This window comes from Strix aluco, chromosome 19 (assembly GCF_031877795.1).
Source record: "Strix aluco isolate bStrAlu1 chromosome 19, bStrAlu1.hap1, whole genome shotgun sequence".
Classification (NCBI taxonomy): Eukaryota; Metazoa; Chordata; class Aves; order Strigiformes; family Strigidae; genus Strix; species Strix aluco.
Genome location: NC_133949.1, coordinates 11,926,570 through 11,951,840, shown reverse-complemented (window position 1 = coordinate 11,951,840; position 25,271 = coordinate 11,926,570). Strand labels below are relative to the sequence as shown.

At 39.7% G+C, this 25,271-nt stretch overlaps 1 protein-coding gene across 3 annotated transcripts in view; it reads right to left on the bottom strand.

The window, feature by feature from the left end:
* Positions 1-25,271, bottom strand: part of SPECC1 (sperm antigen with calponin homology and coiled-coil domains 1) — a 100,870-nt gene that overhangs the window by 10,643 nt on the left and 64,956 nt on the right. For 2 of the 3 annotated variants that reach the window (XM_074844771.1, XM_074844772.1), the window contains 5 exons: positions 19,568-19,713; positions 19,253-19,353; positions 17,885-17,966; positions 14,030-14,180; positions 12,979-13,081 (listed from right to left, as the gene is read on the bottom strand). In XM_074844771.1, coding sequence (XP_074700872.1) covers positions 12,979-13,081; positions 14,030-14,180; positions 17,885-17,966; positions 19,253-19,353; positions 19,568-19,713 — 583 coding nt within the window. Of the gene's footprint in view, positions 1-12,978; positions 13,082-14,029; positions 14,181-17,884; positions 17,967-19,252; positions 19,354-19,567; positions 19,714-22,808; positions 24,102-25,271 lie in introns of those variants that run through there. The other variant, XM_074844773.1, reaches the window with a different exon arrangement.

Below are 25,271 nucleotides of genomic sequence, written 5' to 3'. Positions count from 1 at the left end.
GGATGTCATCCTTTAGGAGGAAGATGCACCATCCGAGTGTATGCAGAATGAATGGAGAAATATGAAAATGGAATAGAGACTGAAGAGCAAACTGAGCTGTAGTGCTCATTAGGCAGGGTGAAGAATTAGCCATCTTATGGTCACAGTATGTCTCATGGTCACTAGTACCCCAATGTCTATTTGGGGTGGATCTACACTGCTAAAGACATCTGCACCAGAGATTAACCCCTGGCCCATGGGTCAAGGGGTGCCAAGTAGCTTAGGCCTGCAGTGCTCAGGGTTACTAGCTTCCTTCGGGGCAGACATATCATATCCATATTATGCAGCACTTGACCTGGGTCTTCCATGGTGCTGCTAAAAAAATAATTGAGGAGGTTGGGGGTGGTGTAGTTGAAAATCTTGAAAGAACATGAAAATCAGGCCAGAAGAGGGGTGTTTTTATAGCATGATGACATAACCATCTTTACATACCCTGTGTGGAGTGAAAAAAAGGAGCATGGCAAGATGTGAGGGTACAAAGTTTGCTAGGATAGCGGTAGAGTACTGTGTAGAGCATAGAGGTGTCCAGACTAAACTATTTCCAGTGCAGTTCCCAGGCTTCTTGTCAGTGGAAATAGTTCATTCACTTCAAATGAAAGCTCATGAGTGAACTACTACACATGCACTGGGAATATTAAGAGACCGGGATCTGGAAGCACACCAGAGAGTGCAGTTTTTAAGTACCCAGTACGGTTTGTTTCTATGAATATTACAGTACCTGATATTAAGTAAAAAAAAATAAATCCAGACAATGTTATTTAGACAGCATCTGTATTATCTATGACATTAGTGGCAGGCCAAGTCTAAAAGACAGTAGACACCTGCAAGTCATTAACCTTAGCCCCCCCGCCCCAGGAACAGGACCTTTGCTTGCAGATAACAGAGCGCTATGAGAGCCACGGTAAAGACACACAGGGAAATCTGTGTGATCTGTTCTCACTAAAAACAATTTCTTGCTTATCCGAGGAAAAAACAACCACACCATTAGATTTCACTAGAACTTTGACTCCAAGTATTCAGTAAAAAGCAACAATGACATCATACACTCTTCATTACAGCCTGAGAACGTTAAAATACTGACACAAGATATTCCCACTACGCAGATGTTACTGTGCCCACAGCAATGGCTCTCTGAGTCATAATTTTCTCTATAAGACCCAGAATTATAAATTATAAGCATTAATCAGTTTGAAGCTAGCCTGGAACTCTGTGGAAGAAAGCCTGCAATAAATATGACCTTAGCATCATTCTCAGCACCCTCCCCCCTCAGCATACAACATGCTCTCCTGCCTCTCAGAAGTCATCGGTACAGAACGGCACACCAGGAACATGCCAGAGCGGCTAATTATTGAGGTTCAGCCCACACAGAATACAAACTTAAATACTGAAGACAGAATTAGTTAAATATATTGAATAAACCAAGGGGAATTGCCTTGTTTTTAATAGCAGCTCCCCCTTAACTGTCTCAACTTTCTGCAATCCTTCCTGCTTATTACTAACCAGAGGCCCACATCTCCTCCACAGATCAAGTCTTACAGCTCAGTGTTTTTACGTGGTTATATTTAGACACAGATGTCTGAACAGGAACCTCCTTTTCATAAGCCACGTTTCTGCAAACCTGAACTCTGAACTTTCTAATGTAAAGCCTGATCAAGGTACCTTGAAAGGCAACTTCCAAAGATTACCTACATCCATCCATCTTTAACAATAACTGCATGAAACTGCAAATCTAATTTGGATTTATTACACCCTAATTGGTTGAGGACTTGTTAGCGGGCTTCAGCCAAAGAGGTTCTATCAAAGGAAGCATATAAACTTTGAGCTCTGGATAGGCAAGTTCTAAATACTTCCTAAGAAGCAATAGAAGTGAAGAGCTCCTTTTAGCATGACCCAGCCTTCTGAGCAAACAAAACACTCCAGTTCATCTAAAATTCTCCAGCAAAGATATGAAACATCTGGGCAATCTACTGGAAATATGGGTGAATTAGAAGTGTGGTCAGGTCCAGTTAACACAGATGAAAGGCATGAATGCCTAAAATTAAAGTCTGCCTGGATTCTTCTGTAATTACAGGGTGCACCCAGATGACTTGGACAATTGCACACAGCTATTTTCAGTACAAGTCTAAAGTGATTTGCATATCACATTTAGTCAATCTACTACCAGGAACCTTTCTGAATTCCCTTACAAATCTTTTTCTCTTAAATGGAATACACAATAAAGTAATGCCTCTTGATTTAAAAAGAAAATCCAGAATAACTTGTGGAACAGCAATACTGTTTATTGTATAGAGATTAAAAGGCTAGCCAAGATTGGGAAGGAAGCCAGATGACCTTCTATCCTCCAGGCTGTATTAATATCCCTAGTTCAATGGTTCAGGCAGCTGCAGTCTCCATAAGAATTGTTTTAACCTTTCTTTGAGACTTTGCATTTCTATCCCCATCAACCATATTTCTAATGCTTCTACCAGTCATGTCAGTAAATCATGCATCTTATTGCCGATTACACGTGAATGAAACAACATAGCTCAGATTACATAAAAAGCTATGCAAAAATGCTGTTATGTAATTACAGCACAGTGAAATTATAAGGAACTGGAGCCAGCTCTTTAAAGATTATCCCATTTACTACATTCCTTTTAATAAAGAAACCCCATTTCCCATCACATTCCTAGGTTCTGTTTGCTCCTTGCTCCACTGCTGCCACAGGTGTTGCCTTGGGTTTACCATTTATCATTTGCTTCAGTAAGTGTGAATTAATGAGCCTTCTTAGCACAGACAAGACATTAGAAAGGGAGCTAATGACTATTTTTTTGCAAAAGCATCAAATATCAGTTGACTACAGTAGTCACATGGAGCAAGGACATTTAAAAAGAGGAAATTTAAGAAGCTTATTGTCATGTATCCTCCAAAAAGATTTTTCAGCTCTCAACTATTTTAGTGCCTCAAAATCCAGAGAACTGAGAAGATACCAAAAAGTCAGGTATCTCCAGTTTTCTTCATTACCTTTCCTACTTGAATCAGATTGGCAAGAACAGGTAGCATGATGCTCTCTAAAGTTCTGTGCTCAAAACAAGCTCATCTGACAGGAGTTGTCTCAGAGATATCATTCAGATAAATTGTAAAGCCATTTTAACATGATCTCTGCACTCTTCAAGCTCAGCTCTTTCTTCATGAGGTATTGAGGAGATCTATGACCTCTACAAGGCAGCTTAGTTCTGGTATTTTGATTACAAAAGAGATGTGGTGCTGCTATAGCTAAAGCTTTCATAAGAATAAAAAATGATAGTATCAAATGGGAGATATTTAAGGTAATCTGTGATAAAGTAATTATGTGACCTCCCATTTCCTCTGCTTGCAAGGTGAAAAACAGTTATTACTGACATTGAAATCATCACTGTATCTATACATGTGTGTAACCTCCCTAATGAGCCAAATAGAATCCATTCATGCCCATCAGATCTATTGCTCCCAGCACTGTGTGGCCTGACAAATATTTCACTATACTTTGTTCACATTTTTTAGATTTTATTTGCATTTTAATATATAAAGACTATGTAAGACTATATATAAAAAGATACATATATTTAATACAGACAGACTTCCATTTTTAAAATGAAAAAAATTCTGGTGAACAAAGGGTTGAGACTAGTTGCTGGCACAGTGTACATAACACACAGTGAATGTATTTGAACCTTTCCTAGCAAATAATATGAGTTACTTTGAACGTGCGTTACCTCATGACAACATTCTCATTGCTAAAAGTCACTTACTTCAAAGGCCGCACTAAAGGCTAGTAAAGTAACAGGAATTTTGTACATATTCCTCATTTTGGGTCTTAATTTATCACTTTGCACGCCAGCTTCCACTTGAACATGAGAGAGAGGATGTATAATGCTGAGTTCACAGGGAGCTGGATTTTTATCACACAAACATACAGGACCAAATGACAGATGATACAAGCAGAAGCAATTTTATGGACATCTCTGGGCCATTTCAGACATGAGGTAATGGTGACAAAAAGATGTATCAAGTGTGACTGGTACTTCTGTAATTTATACCACTGTCACATTCAGGGAGTGTGCAAAACCAGTGTTAGTTATATCTGGAGAGGCAGAAGTGGATTACACAGCAAGACCAGAAGCTAACAAGTTCTCCTCATTGTAATAATACTATTAGATACTGATGAGTTCTTATTTTTGCTATGCCTCTCTTTTCTGCTCTTCAATATAAATTATACCTGTTACGCTCACCTGCTGAAAGCCAACTCCCTGCTTGCTACACAATACTTCCATCAATTTTCTCACCAACTCGTATAAATGACACCACTGCTGAATACCACAGAGAAGAAACAGACTGGGCTGTGTTCCTTCATTCCCAAGGCTGCAGGAGTGAAGATGCAGCAGCACAGCTCCAAGGACCACACAGATACTCTGGGGAAGGAGGGAGGGAGAGAGGGGGAGGAACGAGCTCCTCTCTGTGTCCAAGACAGCAGCACAGCTACTTCCTGCCTGGAGCCCTGGTGCAGAATTGCTAATGACCACACTGACTGCTCCCACAGCTATTCCTAATTATCTGTATTGAAGAGTTCAGAGCTTAGTCATGTCCTGGAATTCCCGGGATGAGGGGGTAGGCTGCAGACTGCAGCAGGCTCACAGTAAAGGATGGAAACAAGGTGGGGAGAGGTCTCAACAGGAAAGGATATTCATGGAACAGGCAGCAGGGCTCAGCTCTCTCCCAGTTAAACTCACAGTCTGGAGCCGTTCCAGCTGGTGGCCAATCAATTCAGTGTTTTCACTGATTGTCATTGCAGCCAGGCAACACAAGGAAAGTGTCTTGGACTTTGGGATGGATAGAATGTAAATGCTATTTTTAAAATTACCCAGCAGGATAGAAAGTTACGCATGAGAGAGCTGCATGGGCGTTTATTTTATCCCTCCAATCGAGAGACTTGTATTTGTTTATAGGATAAAGCCCCTTATGTGAAAAAAGGTAGAGCTTGGCTCAAGTTATTTGGCTACACTGGAGAAGCATGTTTATGCATTGGCATCACTGTGAAGGGGCCTTGCACACTGGTAATCAACCTGATTATTCCCAATGTGCCATGATTTGGCTGCACCTTTTATTTTCCAGACCCAACCCTGGGTCCAGCTGGGACATACAGAGAAAATGCATGTATGCATTCAGCTGTGAGTGTTTTCATTTAGAAAAATAAAACATTTATTCTGGAAAAAAAAATGGGAATATCTTGAAATTTTAAGCCCATATTTTCATTAATTAAAAACTCTCAAGATTGCCCTATTTATCAGAGCATCTTTCCAAATATTACTGAAACTCATCATCATCCAATGATATATTATATGATGATCTATATTTTAATAGCTAGGGAAATCAAGGCAATGGTATTATGCAAGACTGCCAAGGTCACAAAGATGGTCCAAAGCACACTTAGGAGCAAAATTCCTGACCAACTTATTGTCAATTTTTATTTAAACACAGAATAATCCCTCCTGTCTCAACAGCTATTACCAAGACTCCCTTCAACTTCTGCGTAGATAAGAAAAGTCTCTCTGAAGTCAACATCCTCCTCTTTGGCAAAAATCAGAGAAACTCAAAGACTGCCAGAAATTTGACCCATCTCTCAGAAACTTACAGAATATACTAATAACTTCCTGGGAAAAACCCATTGCACATATGTCTTACTTCTAAATGTCAAAATGCTACAAGCACTGTGGATGCAGAGCTCTTACTAAGCATATGCACCCTCTTGTAACAGAAGGGATGTGCTAGCATATGGTACTTTAGGGCAAGTGTCATTGTTCGCCAGAGAACTTTGTTGCATTAATGGCATTGGTAAATATTCAGACAGACAGCTTTTTCCTGCTTGCTCAGCAGGCTCTGGCCAGCAGCCTCTAATCTCAGGCACACAGGTTGGTGTGGGAGAAGGGAAATCTTCCCAGTCCTCCCCAGAAGAGAGAGACTCTGCCATCAGCATTGGTTAGAAAGAATGGATGGCTGCCATTTAAATCTGGAGGGGTTTTGTTCAGTGTTTTTCTTCACCCACATAACACAAAGTGGGAGTTATTTGTTTTGCTGTTGATCTTCAGCATAAAAAAATCACAGTGCTGTGGGAATGCAGCCGTTCCAGACTGCACACAAATTGTGAGTAACAGCAGACAGGACCTCCTATCCTTGTTGCCTGAAAGACCTCAGTTGGAAACATTGCCAGAAAACCTGTACATCCACTCCTCAGTGTTACTGCTGAATTACAGAATGCCACCACTTACCTACTTCTCATGATTAGTTAAATATTTAGATAGAAACCTGGTTAATGTTGATAGAGAGGAGAGAGAGATTGATACAATTTGGAAACATATTGAAGTAGTTTTATGCTACTTGTTGACACAAACAGTAATGTACAAAAGGGTAAGAGAATCACTCCCATACCCATCTGGTGATTAAGAAACAACTGGGTGGTTCTCTGTATTTCTTTAGGACAGTGCACAGGTGTGCTGGGATTCTCAAGGCTTTAAAACTAAGCTCCATTATATTAGTGTCAAAGGAAGTGCTTGACCAATTGTTTCATGAGTCAAGTCCCAAGAATTATATTCTGCCCAGATTCAGAGGTTGAGAAGGTTGATCCTGGTTTGTGTCCCATTCAGCTCTTTGATTCTTTACTAGAGCTGCCAGCCTGAGCACCAACCCTGAGGACTGTAGTAGCAATTTGCAATATAGTTTCTGTTCGCTCTCTGTGGTCCAAGATGGTGCATAACTGAAGTGTGAGGCAAAGTGCTCAGTTGAGACTTAAAGATTGAGACATTAGTTGCTTAAGTAGGAAGATAATGTCAACTACCCACACTAATGACGCACAAAGAAATAAGAGACTTCTTGTTTCTAAATATAACCCTTAGTTTCCAGAATAAGGAAGAAACCGTCAAACACAGACTTGTAAATGTACAGCTGGCCATGAAGGAGCTTTTGGACCTACTACAAAGCAGGTCCCCACAACATGCAGCCCCAGGAATACGCCTGCTTGATGCATCAGCACTCAAAAAATAGTTGTCCTGGCTGGCTGTCCTAGCAGCAGAGTGCCCACCTTCCTACTAAGAATGCACTGGCCCCATGACCACTTGACCAAAGGGAATATGTTATATCCTCATCAGCCTATCTGCATTTGTACATCTTTGGGCCACACTTAATCTGTGCTGGATCTCAGCCAGCCAGCAAACGAGTCAAAAAAAATATGAGAAAAAGCAGGGGATAGTATCATGGAATAGGGCTCGAGAGCAAAGAGGATATGGAAGAAATACTGTCTAGTACAAAAAGAAAAGGAATGCAAATTCCTGTGAGAAAAGAAAGCCACAAATTCATAAACAAAAAGGTAGTATTAGTCTGAGTTTAAACTGAATACAAAAGGGTAAAAAGCTTTATATTATATCCACTGCCAAGCCTCTAGTCAACTAGTCTCTTGCTATAATTACTTGACAAACAGCAAATACTGCAACAGCCTTTATTTTTCTCCCTAAGCTTTTGCATCTTTGCTACATGAAGAATGTAGTACTGTGTAGACACACCAACATTTACATAGTCTGATATATCAGCTTTATGCTTCTAGTAGTAAAAGCATTCAGAATTGTATTTAATGACTTTTAGGTTATGTTTGGAAGTAATTTGTTTCCAATTTCTGCTCTCAAGGCTGAAATAGCCATAATAGTGGGAATAGTTCAGGGTAGAGTTTTTTTCTTCTTTCTGAATAGCTGAGGCACTATACAGGAAAGGCACTTTTATTAATATATAGGCAAAGATAAAGGTTGAAATATTTAGAATCCTCTTAATGTCAATCTGTATTTCTGGAAACTACGCAGGCTGCAGTCTCCATCAGGATATTTCACCAGAGCCCTAAAGTTATCTGTATTCTAAGAAAAGGAAACTTCAAAAAACAATTCACAACTTTTGAGGCAAATATTCAGAACGGTTGGGCCTACAGATATTTGTATTTTGCTAATTTAGACTCAACAATACAATGTTAGAAACTATCACCCTAAAAATATTTTCTACATACTCCTAAGCATACTTTCTAAAACTGTAGAGTGTTCCTGGGACCTACTGCAAAGTCAAATAACTCCAAATAAGGCATGGAAACAAATAAATCATTTACTTCTAGCTTTGCTCGTAGTTGCTAGTGTATTTTATGTAGAATAATTAGAAGGAATTCTTTTCTCCAAGAACTACTTGTACAACATGAAAGCTACATAAAGATTGCTATGGTTAGTAGTTTCTCCATGTTGGTGAGATTCCTCCAGATGATATGAAATCGGACCTGAGGCTGGTCCCACAAATACCAGTAAGACCAATACCAATTTATCAGCCATCTCATATTGGTGTCAGTGCTAATCGGGAGCACTGCCTCTTCTCCTGAAGATGCCCACTGGCTTTACCCACAAGCCGTGTACTGACACTGTCATAGTCAGAGAGATGATATAATGCAATGGCTTGAACGCACAGGTTGGAAATATATGAAATACAAAAAGATTCAGAGGTATAGCTGTCATTTTCCTTTGTCGGTTCTAGAACATTCCTCTACTTAAGAAAACCACACAGATAGCTTTACTATAAGAGATGGTGGTTCTTCAACAAGTGGATCCCAAATGGGTCCTGTTATAACTTTGATAAAAAAAAATAACCATGATAGTGCATTGGAGAAAAGAGTCGGCCTCAAATTCTCTTTTCCTCTGTACCATAGGATGGAGTGTAGTGGTTGGAAAAAACAACGAAAATAGTTCTTCTAAGAGAACCATATTCATTAACATGGTAGCAATTCCCTCCCCTCTCTGTAGAGGGTATATGTGGCAGAAACAATAATCCTCAATTCTAATGATCATGGGTTAAGTGCTTCTTGATGTTCCGTGTTTTCACAATAGATCTGTGAATAGTAATAGATTTAATCTAGAGAGGTTTGGCCCCTTGACAAATGGTCTCCACAGAGAGCAAACAGAACCAGGGCACTTAAATAACACCACAGTCACTAATGATATGATTATGGAAGGTGATAATGCTACAAGAATGACTCTCAGCAGCTTCCAGGAGTTAAGACTCATAGGAACTGAGTCTATTAGAAAAGAGGCACCCAATTTCTACTTCACATTGTTGCTATGATGTATAATCATTTTAAATAGATTCAAAAAACCAACCACAAGACAACAGAAAAAAATCTATTTTAACATAAATAACTTACTCTCAGCAGGCTTTGTGGTTTAAAGAACTTGTGGTAATTGAGTTCCAGAGCCACAAAAGCAGTTCTCAAGTCTGGTCATCTCATCATCCTACATTATACACCATGATGTCAACAAATTCAGAGAAGCAGAAGAAACAGTCTATGTATGTCTGGCAAAACAGATCATGTGCCAGTGCATAATTCTTATAGGGAACCGTACATTAGATTAAGCTTGTTTCTTTTATGCTGGGGATTTTCCTCAAGGAAGTCTTATGCAAAGCCACTGAGCCCAAAGCCTTATTTCACTACAATTCTTTTTACTGCTGAGGTGCTTTTAGCACCTCCCCTGCATAGTTATTCAAAACTGGTGGCCAAAATGCCAGTAACATTCATCTAGGCATTGAAATATGACAACTGAAATCATACGATCGATCATGCCACAGTTTATGTAATCCCACTTTCATATTCTTTTCTCCTAGTCATTATACTAAACTTCCACTTTATTTTCATTCTAGTGACTCTGTTTTCATGTTCTAAACAACTACTCTTTCTCCTTAGCATTCATATATTTTTGATATCAAATCACTGTTTAAATAGGGATCTTAGAAATGACGTAGCAGATTAGAGAAACATAGATGCTTTCATGTTTCCCCTCAGTTACTGTAAACTCATACAATTTCTTTTTTTAAAAAACAAACAAAACCCTCCAGGCGACTACTAATTTGTGTTGCACTTTGCTCAACTCCTTCCAGTGTCCCTCTCTCATTTTATGAGATTGCCTCCTGGGGAACATGCTGAAGTTCAAAGCCAGGGAATGTTCCCACTGTAGTCAGTGCAAGGACATACGCCAGGAGCAGGACATAAATTTCTATCTATAGTATAATTAAAGTATTTATGGATTGTATGGATTAAAGCATTTAAAATGTGGAGCCTTGTGTGCTGGTCCCTAGGTCTTATCCCCAGATCCCTTCCTAGGTCACTAATCCAGCTTTCCTCAGGGAATCTGGGACATGGGTAGTAGCTGCTACTGCCAGTATCAGTTATTCTAATTAATTTTGCTCTTACTTTTTAATGAAATCTGGTATCTCCATAGTTTAAACAGAAAGGAATCTCCCTCTTCCTCCCCAGCTCAGATCAGGAACTGTTACTAAACCTCAAAGGTGGCACATTTTGCCACTGAAAAAAGAAGTTAGGCAGCCAAGGAGCAAGTCTTTTATTCTCCCATTCTACTGTGTCGTGAAGCTGAAAACGTTTTGCATCTGAAGTTATCTGTGGTTCTGGGCTTCAAGTTTAAAAGAACATGACAGATCATACAGGGATTTGCACAGATGATGCCTCATAGACAGGGGTATTACCTATGGAAAAGAAGTCACATACTTCATCAGAGTTCTGCTTGGTGGAGTTCACTCCTTCATTCCCACCATTGCAGTGGCTAAGGCAGGAAGGAAGATGACATTTGTTACTCCACTCCAGTTCTTTGTACTCAAGAATGATAAAAACTCCCTGTGGAGCTTAATATCAGCCTTACCATAAGAGTCCAAGGGTCTGGGAAAAGCAAGTTCAAGAAGAGTTAGTGAATGCACCACAAAGAGCGCAATGGGAATGAGAATCTGAGGAAGAATGTCCAAGAGATAATGCCTCTAAATGAAGCAGTGAAGACAGAGGGGCAAGATTCTCACCATAAATCAATACCATGTTTGTCCTTTGGCTCATCTGACTTTAATTTCTGCTCTGAGATCTTCCACTCTGGGTAATAAGGCCCCCCACCACATCAGTCTGCACTTCTCAGACTCCCCTGGATTATGCAGTGTTTGTCAGTGCTTTACCTGCTTGTTCTCAAAAACTGCTGAAAACTCATTCTGCTGCTTTAGAAGGAGTAGCAACTGAGGACAGCCATGAACAGAACAAGAGGCTTGTCAGAGCAGGAACCAAATTGACAGAGTTTTTTCTGAAACATCATCTGGACAGTCACATAGCAACAACACTCCGGCAGCCATATATAAAGCAAAGCCTTCCACTGTCCTCTGAAGCATGGACATACTTCCCTCCAGAGACTAATACTAAAAGGAAAAACAAATAGACCCAGATTGTCTTGCATACCTCCTGGGTGGCCTGCTATCTGATACACAGCTCCACTACTTGGGTTCAGCAGAGAAAAACAAAACTCCTTTTCTATTCTATCATGGAGGGAGTACTTGTCACTCTTGGTGCCAAGTTTGGTACCTACAGAATCAGGACAGGACTCTATATTGCAAAGCCACACATTAATTTCTAAAAGCAATGCATTTAGTCCAACTTGAGTGTAATCAGAGAAAGAAAACTACAGGCTGACTCTCAGGGAACACTTCTAACAGTGAACTCAGAGTTAGACTGCTGTAAGAGAAATGGAGGAAGGTCACCATATGTGCCATTTGGAACAAAAAAGGGCAACACTGTCAGCAGAAAGCATTATTCAAGAGATGGGTTTGCTGGCTGAACAGAGTTAGACTTGGAAAAGTTATGTTTCATGAATCATTTTCTGAGGACTGAATGGGAATGTTCCCCCACAATTTCAGATCCAAGACCAGGAGAATTTTAGTAGATGAGATATAGAATAAACCAACACAACACAGAGCATACAATTTCAGGGGAAAGCACTGTAGCCTTTTAGGCAGTATCAGAACTGGAGGCTAAACACTAACCTTGACTTTCTAAGGTGTGTCTAAAGTCAAGAGCTTTCTCTGATGCCTGTCCTTCTGTAAAACTGGTGCAAGTCCGATGAATATGCCAGTGCTAAGAAACAACTCAAGCCTTTATAGATCAGTTTACTTAAAAGGAAAGCTACCGTCTTTTCATCCAAACTCCTGCACCCTGCAGCTAATGCTTCATAAAGAGCTGGTTATGAAGAAAAAAAATATTTTATTATTTACTTTAAAAGATGGACTCTGCTTTTATTAAAGACTTGCTCCAGGGTGCATATCATGTGGTGATAACTGCTTTTGTCTTCTGCTCTAAGTAACAAACAATATTATTCTTAAGAAAGAAAAATCGCAATATTATATCAAACTAAGACTATCCTGCACACCCAGCATATATCGCAGGATGAACTGTTGTCTATAATTGCCTTCTACAGCTCAGCTACAAGTAGAACCAAAGGGCTAACTCAACTGCATACAAACACTAGCCAGGGTTTGATAAGCACACAAATCATTATGCCTGTTTAACAGAGAAAAATCACTCTGCAAAGTAGTAAGACATTCTCAAGCAGTCAAAAATTGCTTTGTAAAATCCCATTAAACTGCAGCAGATTAGAAAGAGTGGGGCCCCAAGCTGCAAACTTCATTTGGTCAAGGCCACACAAAGAAATATTTCTTTGGTTTTACAGAAATGACCAATAAAAAACCCTCTCACAATAGCACATCGCCCACAGAAGCCTATAGAAAAAAATACCAGAATGTAATTTCAAAAATTGTCGCCAAATTGAAGCTGTTGTGGATACACACTGTGTCTCACCATCAGCGACTGTTTTGGGTTTTGTATACAAATTACTTATGACAATGTAATATTGGGGACTGCAGTGTTAGAGAAATCTGAAGGAAGAGCATGGAAACAACTAGTAGAAGTAAACATGCAAAAATCAGCAGACTGAGATACACATACTTCTTTGAAGTGTCACTGCTTACTGCAGACTTATAGGAAACTGATAAATTATTCTACAGAGAAAAGTAAGAATGCACCTATTCCCTCACCTGGTAACCTTCAGTCTTCTTTTGGCACCATTTCAACAGAGCATTCCTCTTTGAACCACCATACTCCCGAGCCAGGGCTGCCAGTGGGTCCTTTCTCTCCACACTAATCCAGGGAAGCATAACAGAGAACAAGATAAACAGGCTTGAAGTCTCTTATTTTTTTACCAGTGTGTAAATAATATCTGTATGACAAAGTAGAATGGCAGCACAGAACCTAAACGTAAACCAAACTGCAATAGCTTTCAGAGCTTGTGTTCTATATTTGCCTTTAGATGAGACAAATTCAGTTGGTGTCACTGCATACAAAGAGCTGAAGAAACAGCAGCCTATAGATATTCAATGGCATGTGTTAACCCAGCATTTCTGCTATTATTTTCATCAGCTTTACTTATAAAATTTTTAAGTAACCTCTTTGCTTTATGTATTGAAAAGTAGGATTTAGGGTGTAGAATTGAAAGAAACTATCTAAAGAATCTGTAACACAAATTCACATCCAACTGAGCTGCTACAGAACAAGTTCTTGAATAAATTAGGAATCTAGAAGCTGTATTGCAGACAAGGCCTAGAGGACAGTTAAAGGCCAACAACCAAAACACCTGCATTATGTCCACTCTACAGTTTCTACTGTTGGAAATAATGGAGGAGATCAGAGAAAAACACATACGTTTTTTTCTCAAGACAGAAGAAAATTATGTGTCCAGCTTTCCCTTAGACCTCAAAGCTTTTAGTTTTTAACTCACCATAACACTCAAAGCTACAGTAAGATAATGAGGGTTGACCACTCGTAAACATGATGGAATTCTTGTATACAACTTGGTGGCTCCTGAAAACTTGCTATCCTCATTTCATTATGATTGCTCATCTTACAGATAATTGTGGTTATTATAATCTGAATTTTGATATCTGGATCTGACAGAGCCTGGTAATTCCGAACTGGACAGACTAGTCAGCAGGGTTTCCACTGGAGACAGGGGTCCACATTCATCTTGGTGCCAGGTAATGCTGTCAATCTTTTCAGTGTGCTGTTTTTCCCAAGCAACTGGGTTGGTACCTGAGTTTACTTTGGGGTTTCAAGCTGCTGGGGGTAGAGGTAAGCATTCTGCTGCTGAAGGCCATAGGGGGTTTGCTCAGGGATTCCAGGGAAGGGCTTTTACGGAGGTAATGGTCTGGTTTCATCTCTTCATTTCTCCCCTTCAGAAGGTCTGTGGGAATGAAAAAAAAAAAGCTGTCAGCTTGCAGTCTGAGGAATTTGATTAATCACTGTCCTGCCACCCTGCACACAATATGTAGTCTCTTGTTTTGATTCTAAACAAATGTACTCATTTGTTCATTAAACACACATGGGGCTAGGAAACCTTGAGCAGATTAGAGGTGATCATAACAAGGAATGGCTTTGATGATTTCAACAGTACAGACTGCCTGGTTTCCTGTGATTGATACTCCTGCTGGGGGGTAGGGGCCTCAGGTGAATGAGGGGAAATACCAAAATCTACAGTCTTAAAGGTTCAAAAGCTAATCGTCAGATATCTTCACCAGATGACTGATCAGCCCTAGTACAATAATTTCGTTTCTGCCATTAGCAGACTTGCAACAAGAAAGCCTCTTGTCTTCTGAATACAACCCAGCTCAAGGCAGCAGTAGAAGGCACTTATCACATGATGCTTGGCATGCTATCTGACAGAACTTTGGAAGTCTCAATATAGTCACAGCAGATCCATCTATACTTTTATTACACATATTACTTTATATATTTTATGATATATATTTATATATGTGTATGTGTATGTATACATAAATTAAATAAAATTAACAGAATTAGTAGCCATAGAATCCAACGTTGATAGGTTTTTGAAGAGAAGCCAGAGAAATCATAGAAATCAAATTATCTCCCTGTGCACGTCAGTCATGAGGTAGAGTGGGAAAGTTGGCTGCTTTGGTTCTGTAGACAAACAGTCAACAAGCCAGGATCTATGGCCAGCATGTTATGAACTGTTATCAGAAATCAACTGAATGTGGAACACAACTCCTTCCTCCTCCTTTTCAGTTACCTCCTTATGTTAATTATCAATTAATGCCATATCACCTAGAGGTGTGAATTCCTTCTTATCTCAGCTTCAGCAAAGACTAGTATCACTGAATCAGTCCTAAACTTCTCAGCAGTAACTGGGGTGTGTGTATCAGCAGCTGCCAGATAAACACATCCTTCCAACAGGCATGCAGCTGCCCTTGCTTTGGCTCCTGACTTTCGTAAGACTACATCAACATTTGTGGCTGCTGAAAGCTATAGGCATTTCTGTACCTTCTTTCCACAGCATAAAGGGCTGCTAAGTTCCTATCTGTTAAGAAGTCCAGATAGAAAAGGCCAGCATCCAGTCCCAGTCTCATTTCCAGTAACCTGGCTGTTGGCAGAGCTTTGTTGCATTGGATTGCATACACCTTGCTCAGTCAGGGTCACCCTTCCTTCCACTCACCTGTCCTTTCTTTGTGTGCACCATCAATTCATAACAAGCAAGAAATAGCACACAGTATACATTTAAAAAGTATTTTTGTTGGTTTTCCACTATATATGGCAAATGTGTATGACTCTTCTAGCTCCTCATTATACTAGATTTATGGGGAATTGCCTCCAATTTAAATAGCCACAGCAATCAGACAGGCATGATTCTTGGGACCATTTTAAACTTAAGAATATTCTGCTTAGAGAAACAGATCTACTGCAAAAGGCACATCAACTAACAAAATCCAAACGGATTCAGATTCACTGAATTGTGAAAAGGAGTGTATGTTTCTCACTAGTTTATAAGGATCATCAAAAAAAAAAGCACTGTGAAATTGTCATTAACATAACTGGATTGGCTAATGGAATGATCTAATTAGGAAGTGCTGTGCCAATCATTCAGGATGTGTTTATGCATTCTACAGTAAAAGGAACAAGAAGGAAGGATCCCAGACAGGTATAAAGGCTATTGAAGTATCTAGCTGGAAAAAAAAATAGGGACAAGACAAGGGCATATTAGGAGCCATTTGGAAAGAGAAACAGGATAATAATCGTATGAAAAATATGCAACATGATTAAGGAAAATCACATTCTGCTAGCACTATCTATTTGCACTATTTAAAGAAGCTTTGTGGTTACCGGTTTGAATTATACACTAGTGCCTGAAGTGGTGCAGGTTAACAGTATCCAGTTTTGTACTTTGAGTCTCACTTACATGAGTAATATACTTCCTTTGACTTATTTCTGGCTGCTAGAAACTCCAGGACAGAACCAGTAAACCTCTGACTCTAAATGAAAAGATCATAGCCAAAGATCAGCTCTCTCTGCAAAGTAATCCATTCTCCTCTCCAACAATGTAACATTTGGGTCACATTAAGGACATCACTGAACCCTGCTGTGATACTGGTCAGATGGAATCAGCCAGAAGATTATTATTATGGAGACTACTTCACTCAATTTCCTTGGGGATATTTTTTAATTCAGTGTTGTTTGGATAGGGCTTGGATCAACTGCCTTCTAGGATTATTTAGATTGGAACCAGAGCTATTACAACTTTATAGTGAGTAAGCCTTTGCTATGGATTATTGGAACTAAATTAAGCCCAGGTACAAAGAGAAGCTGTAAATATAGGAACTTGTTAGATAAGCAACCATAAATTTTTACCATACAATGGCTAATAAAATATCTGTTGATTTCAACAGATTTTCACAGAACAACTGTCTAGGGTAATAACAGTAATCCATGGCCTGAAGTGGCATATTAAGGACTGGCATTATATTACACAGTTGACAGATTTCTTCACTCTACAGTAAACAGGTAGAGATAAAAAAGGTCCTATGTTCTCTTTAGGATCACTGTATACTCTCATGCAAGACATTTTCTGGAAACCAACTGATACAAGTAAGTAAACTCTGTCTGTTCCACTGATAACTTCTGCTTGCTTAGCATTTAGTCCTGCAAAAGAGAAGCCAGTAGCATAGACAAGATGTTACTTGTTTATGCTGCCAACTACTCTATAACATATTTTTGCTGTTCAGATCCAGTATCTCTTAATCTTTGAATGATGGAAGGGGAAGTTTAGCAGATTATCTGAAGAGTCTAAAAATGAAGACAGGTTCTAATTTCTCTCCTGTACTAGCAACCTATTGCAGAAAAACCAGCCTACCAATGAAGAAGTTATGATTGATTTTTTTTGTCATTCCCTGCAGTTTCACTGAGGTTTCACTACAGGAATATAATATTTCATCTGTCCTTAAAATTTCAATAATCTGTTGTTACTAGCTTTGATTCCAATGCAACAACTACATTCAGGACTAGATAATCAAAATAAAGGGCCCTAGAGAAAATGGGAAACAAACACTGGTAGAAAAGAATATTAAATGACAAGAGAACAAAAGCAAAGTGTGAAATAAAAACAAATGCATCTCTTGAGAACTCTCAAAACAAACTATTTCAAGCCCAAATAAGACTGCTCCTAAAACAGTCACATTGGTATCTGAAATGTTTGATGTATTTCAAATGAAGCTCAATTTAAAAACAAATAAACCCTCAAAAGACAGTGCTTTGGACTTGTTCCAGATATGTACACATTGAACAAAATCCAACCCTCTCCAGTTCCACAGCATGGATTAGAGAGGTGCCACAGATACTTTGGAATAAAGGCGGCAAGTTTGTATTGGCAAACCATAATAAATCAGCTATTTTTTAGTTTTCTAAGGCTATGATCAAGATGGGAATGGAAACATGACAAGATTAATAAGCTCTCTAAAACAAAGACTCTGAAGACACTTCTTCATATTTCCTTTGACCATACGAGAAGATGAAAAGTGGCCCAGGCAAAGGCCAAGAGTTAAAGACAAGCTTTTGCTAGTAAAGAGAGGCAACATTTGCACATTTACAGCAACTTACCTGCAAGTGGAAGGTCTGAAAGATCTGTGTGTCTGGCAACACCCTTGCTGGCTGGCTTGGCATTACTATAAACAGAATGTCTCTGCGAAACAAAGAAATGTACAAAAGATAATTAAAAAACCCCTAGCCATCATGTTTAAATGGGCAAGCAGAAAGAAGAGATGTTTTTGCTGTCTCAGGATCACAAAGCAGGTGCTGGGATACAGAAACCTTTCAACAAGGTATCAGCTGACCTAGAGCTGGATAAATGGTTGTGAAAAATAAAAGGACAAAGGGACCATATTTTTATCTGGTAATATATTGGTTCCTGAACTATTTCACATTTCTATTTGGACCACATTTTCTCTTACCAAATATAATCTAGTGTCACAAACCTAAAGTAAGAATGCGTGTTCCTAACCCTGCCTCTGTCCCCAGCACCCTGAGTCATAAATCTGAAGGATTCTTGTCTCTGCAGCCCCATCATCAGTTTTCAGCATTAATACCCCCTCAATCAGGCATTAATAGGCTCCCAGACCTCTGTTTAATCCCATTTTTTAAACCTCATTTGCTGATTTTTTGAAGGAAATGTGCTCACACATTTGTTAAGTAGTCTTTCAAAGTCATCTGATTCTTCACAACACTCACCTAAACACTCTAGCCTTGCAACTGTTTTTTACCTGGATTCAGAGGGGAATTTCCTGTTGTAATTCCAGTGACCGCCTAGTCCAAAAACATACAATGGCTTCTCTAGCCTAGAAAGGTTAGCAGCCTGATGGTATGCCACCTTCAGCATATGTGGAAATGAGCAAGCACAGTGCATTTGTTTCTCCATCGTTCACAAAAGCAGTATTTCCAATAACATTGCACCACAGATTTGAAAACTGCTAACAGAAAGTTAACTGGTGCAGCGACATAAGAAGTACTATCTTCCAGAGCAGTTATGCTTCAGTAGGAAAAAACCCAACCTGTAAGAGCTCTTCATTCAGCACTGTATGAACTTCCTGGATAACTGGGAGCATACATCTTCGAAACTTATCCCATGTCTCTCAATTCACATGCTAGCTACCTAGTTTAGCTTGATGTTTCTTGTAACTCACTCCCAATAATCGCAACCTATTTTCTAATCACTGTTGACTAAAGTTCAGAACTGTATTCCAAAGAGTTCACATCCGTCCACTAAGACCTCTAAGCTGAAGTCAAAGACAAACTCACTTTGATCCTTTTTGTTAGTACTACAGCATTTGATGTTTCACAGCAAATAAACAGATGAGTTTCCCCTTCCCCTTGTCTACATATGCATGGTGGGATGCCGAAGCTACGTCATGCTGTAGCAAACACTGTATCTACCCATTTTAAAACTACAAGGATGGAAAGAGCTCCTTGTACCTGCATGGGGGAAACAGCAGCTGCTGGGGCTGTCCTCACTGGAATTCCACTTAGAGGGCTCCTGGGGACCTTGTGAACCGTGATATTTTGACCAGTGCTACCTGCAAGGAAGAAAGTGGAAACATTTGAATTTCAAAAACCCAACTATCTCCCTCTTGTCAGAACAGGGAACCACTGGCTTAGTGACATTCCACACATCATATTTATGTACCAAGCACTGACAGAAATTAAGAAGCAAAAAGCAGCATAAAATGGCAAAAATTACCTGCTCAGTGCTAGAAAAATTTTTTACCACAATATACAGTTTTCAAATACCTGAGCATCCTAAGTCAAATGATTTTATCAGTGACTTCACAGTGGCTGCAGATTCTGATGGTGTGGGAGATGTTCTGCTAATGCAGACTCCTTGCCAGCGGTTGGTTGTATCTGCCTCTAGAGATTCTACCTCTTCAGCTGTCAGCCTGCAAAGCAGAAACCAGATCAAAGTCAGGGGCAACAGGAAGTGCAAGCAGAGATTAAAGGTCTTTACATGTAGTAAGGCAAATCCAACGATGCACATCTTTTATTGTAATACCCAGAACATGGACCACTCATTAGAATGTTCATGTCTTTTTCTCGGAGTGCCTGGCAAACATTAAATCACCGAGTCTAAAAAACCTTTCTGCGTTGTTAACCATATCCTCCCCTTTTCCCATCCTCACATAGGATGGAAGATTATCATAGAAAAGCAATTTGATGTGACTTGTGAGTAATCATCAATAATTACCTGAAGTTGGGCTTTCAATACAGCACAGGGGCCAAGGAACTACCGTGGTCCTCAGTGTATGAGGAAAGTTACCAAAGAGAAAGATGTTATTTTACACTCTATGTTTTTAATTGGTGTGACCACTGCTGGAGTAATTGTTATCAGTTAAAACGCCATAATTGAAAATAAGTAATTGGACAGGGTTCAGGTAAGAGCCATAGAAATTAAACCCAAAAATATACTCCACAATGAAAAACTTTAGAAACCTCTTACAGCTTATCAACAACATCTGCTGAACAAGTAAACCCTCAACCACAATCCATAAGGAGTTATATGAAGAATAAAACTGTTAGGTGCTTCATCCTAGCAAACACAAGAATACCAAAATTCAATGGCTGGAATGAAGACAGACAAATAGAAATAAGGCTCATATTTTAACAGGAAGGGTCATTAAGTTACTCCATCGAAACAAAATTCTGAAGTCAAGGGTAGGTACTGGACTTAAGAGTTAGTAAAAGAAAGTCCACAGCTGTGTTAAACAGCAAATGCAACCATACAGTGTAACTGTTGCTTCTTGTTATGCATTTTACAGATCTGTCTGACATTGCTTAGCACTGATGCTGTACTTACCCAGTAGTTCTCAGGTAGACTTCGAGTGTAATTACCTAGCTTTAGTTTAGGAAAGCTGCAATTAGATAACAAAGTCTAGTCACTTAAAAAGAGAGTATTTATATGTTACTCTCCTGATCTCCTGGCTGCTTAAGAAATGCAGGCTGATCTACAGGTTCTGAGGTATCATCGCTCTTCCCTACTTTGAAGTACAGTAGATCCCAAGAGCTACATGAACACAAAACTTCAAATTATTTCTTAAGAAGGCTGGAGGACTCCATCTAGAATGTGCCTATGGGGTTGAACAACTTCTGTTGTGCTAAAAATAGAAATCAGAGTCTTTTTCTTTCCCTTTCGGTATCACAGTCTACAAAATGCAAGGGGCTAAAGGGTGTCAATGGATAAGAAAATAAATGACTCATGTTTCTATTTCTGGCAGAGCTTAAGGAGGTGCTGTCTTTAAGCAGACATTGGCTATTTCTCTGCTAATTCATTCAAGCTCTTTGTATGCCAGGGAAGCCTGCAGAGGCAGATGGCTAGAGAAAAAGCCATTTCAGTTCCATTCTCCATTTAATCCAATAAGGAAGAAAGGCAGATTGGATAAAATTCACTGTGCTCTGAGGGAGCCAGTGTTTTGCTGACTAACTTTAAGTTCTACCCTTCACATTTTCTTCTGTGGCTTCATAAAGCATAAACAACAAATCAACAGGTGATAGCATCTGCACTTTAGTTATATAAAACCATGAAAGCTAAAGGAGTCCTGCTTCTAGTAAAGTATGGAGGAAGGACAGATTTCTGCCTCAAGATACCTAGCCACCCAACACAATCCGTTACACTTTCAGGTTTGTGGAGTATTATCAGAAAGGCCAACTGACAAATCTTGAGAATAAAGCAAGCCAGAGGTACTAGGCAGCCATCACTTCATTGGTTAGGATTTAACTCTGAGAACAGCTCAAACCTCACAGACTAGTCTCCTCAGTCTAGCCTTTGCAAAAGGATGCAAACACATTAAATAAAGTCAGAGTAACTAGAGCAGTCCCTATGCCGTGCCACAGAAGAGTCCACTGAGAAATCACATGCCATTATTCTGTCATTGTACAGAGTAATTATGAAGATTCAAGTGCCAGAGCTACTACCGGTTCCAATTTTGTTAGGATGCTTCCTGTAAACTTAAATCCGTATATTTGTAATAGGCTTCTAATGCACCCTGAAACAACCTCTTAGATTAAACACAATCACATCAGAAAACTGAGGCCTCTCATAATGCAAACCTTGGCACGAAAGGTAGGAATAGTGCCGAGACCTATTTGCTTCAACTAAAACCACACATGCCAGCCAACAAGCAATGGAGAGTTATGAAACTTGGCGAGTACCTGCCATTTTTAAAGAGAAAAATCTGTAGGATAAGGAGATGGCATGTATGTGTACATATATGGGTTTCTTAATAGAAAAGCAGAGGAGTAAGAGTTTAACTTGCAGTAGCAAGCTAATTCAGGAGGACAGTATAGGAGAACATGACTTAGAGAAAGATTAATGACAAGCCATAACTTCAAACCAAAAATGACTCCTTGTGAACAGAATTTATTCAGCTTAGTATAGCTTAGACCATCCAAGAAGACTAAACAAGCTCTGCTACAGAAAGGATGGATTTGAACAGTGTCATCTACTGCTGTATGCATTCCTTGAAACAAGAATGAATGGTTTACATAGATAAATGCTGCGAGTGCAGCTGGCTTAAGTGGAGCAGCTCCAGGAGGAAGCAGAGCACTCGCCACAAAGGAATTAAAACGTGCAGTTCTTTTCACAAAACCACTGCCTAGTGTCATTCATTCATTGGTGAGAGAAGTAGATGCAGTGAGCTTTTCTCTAATGGCAAGAGTTAGTCTCCTTGTTTTCTAGGTTTGGAATACATGGATAACAGACCACCAACAAGGTGCAAGTCTTTCTGTGCTTAATGTATAGATTTTGGCAACAGCAGCCTTTATGTGTTTGTGAAATTTTTAATCTGTTCTGATGACTTCTTTGTTACAGGTGGCCTAGGACCACAGAACCATGTTTTCAGATATAATTACCCTGCACTCTACTCTTGACACGGTTCCTGTTGTTGTTGTGAATCCTCCTGAACTCCAAGGGATACAAAGAAGAGACACACAGCTACTGATGCACAGAACAGAAGAGAGGCCAAGGGCAGGCAGCAGACAATTCCAGACACTTAAACATTTATTTGGCACTTCAATATATATTTCTTAAACATAAAAACCAACATTCGACAGCTGCCAGCACAGAAAAGAAAGGCAACAGAAGTGTGCATATATGCATACACTCCAGTAGCACGGCACAAAGGCGAAGGCCATGCCCAAGCCAGGACATCCCGCAGAATTCTCTACTAGCTCAGCCTGCTCCGAGACCAGGCCCTTTGCTAGGTCTTCACATCCAGAAGGAAAGGATGGGAATCCCACAGCCAAAGCATGAAATTCCAGTCCTGGAATGAATCCTGATGATCTCCTGGTAGAGATGGTGACTTCTGGGTTTCTCCTTAGCATCCAAGTAAAGCTCTCTCCAGGTGTCTCCAGTTGCAAAGCTGAACTTCAGCAAGTTCTCCCTGATCATCATATACTTCACCTGAGTTAAGGGCATGAGAAAGACTCCTTTCTGAGAGTATATTTACTCGGGGCTTGATAGATTAATTTCTTTTCCTTCCAATCTCTCCATCTGCAATTCTCACAGCCAGGACAAACCTCACATGGGACATTCTCTGTGCAAGTCATAGCAGGAAATGCTCCTTGGGCACCACCCCGCTCCCTGACACACACTGAGTCAGACATGCCACCCAGTGGCGAGTGCCTTGTCAATACAGTATTAAAAATCTGAAACCATCAAAGCAGCTCATACTGAATAAATAACTTCATGTTTCTACTCAGTTTTCCTGCTGGATTTCAGTAACCTATCGCTTGAGTTTGTGTATGTATGTATACATACTGATCTGTATGCATACATGGATTTAGACACAAAGAGATAGATCCATGAACATAATACTATAGAGAGAACTCATAATGTGTATGTGCATTAAATTTTACAAATTAGACATACACACTCAGTTTTATTTTTTGCTTAAGCATGTTTGAATTTCTGTTTCAGGGAAAATACCCCCATCCCTCAAAAAAAGCCCTCAGTTCCCCAAATCTCTGTGATTACTTCTTATGGCCTAGTTGGCTCTAGATTAATTCAGAACTTTTTCCGCCTCACGGAGTCTTCTGAAGAGAGAAGCCTTCTGAAACAAAGAAATAGGCTCTTGCCCATGGGGAGGAGGTGGACCTGAGCAGCATTCACACTTTGCGATACACTTGACTTTTGCAGGGCAATAAAAAACTGGAGGTGCTTTCTCAAATTGAAACTTCCCTTTTTCAGCTGCAAGTTGAAGGTATGTCCTGAAGTGTCTCACAGGCCTGGCTATGCATCCATTCAGGGCTGTGTTAGCTGGTAGAGATCAGGCACCTATGGAGATACAGACAACAATCAGAGAAGTTAGAAGAAGCAATACAATGCCCATCTTGAGGTACAGTGCTCTATTTTACAGTTAATCATCTCATCATCACTAAATAAAGGGGAAAGGGGAAAATGCTGATGGTGTTGCTAGGAGAGTTGAAGGAGTGCCTTAACACTCCACTAACTCAGCTTTGGGACGTGATGAGCAAACAATACAAAGTAGAAAAAAAAAAATCCATGTTGCTCAGATAGGAAGAAATTAAGTATTTAAAGCCAGGAAACCAATTTCAAAGGACAGGGATGGTAGTGTTCCTGGCTTTCCTCTCCTAACTATTTAAGACTATTCATTCAAAATGGGTACATGAACCTGTTCAGACAACTAGAGTTGCTCTACCTCAGAGTTTCTGTTTCAGGGTCCTCATACCAAAGGGGATGGAATAATCTCCATCCAGTGTTAAAAAAACCCCACCAAACAGTGACACAGAAAACCAACTCCTCAGAGTCACTAACTACAGCAGACAAACAATACTTCAAGGACCCTGCTCTGACATTCTAGTTTGCTTACTTTCAGTGAGAGCAGTATGAACTATCAAACCTCTGTAAGACAGAACAGCTGCAGAACACAGGCACAAACGAGCAGCACATCAGCACATACAGACTGACAGCAGGGTTTAATACACATGGAGTACAAGCTTATTTCCAGGAGAAAAAGCATGTAACACTGCCATGCTGTGGCATCTGAGACTTTAGGAGGAAGAACAGAAGCAAATTAGTGGGATACATCACAATCTTCACTTTAGGCTTCCATCTGAAGATTGCTTAAATTTTTTTATTATTCTAAGAAGTCGCTCATTTAATTACAGATATAATTTCTCTGTTTTCTGAGTACTACTTCCAGCCCAACTGTCTTCCCTCCATGTTCTTGGCTCAAGGCACATAATGTTATAGTGCCAAAATCATTTTGAGAACTTGAAGGGAAGGAGTCAAAGCAAGACCTTGAAACTTTCACTGCTGCTAAACAATCTATTGCCAGAAAGGCTTGGAAATGGGTGTGTAATGAAGTCAAAAAGAGCTGTCCATAGTTTGGGTACTTTCAGCAATAACTTTGTTCCTTTGTGTTACAAACCCAACTTAGCATATTTTTTTCATCACTTAAATATATGATCCTAAACCAGCTAC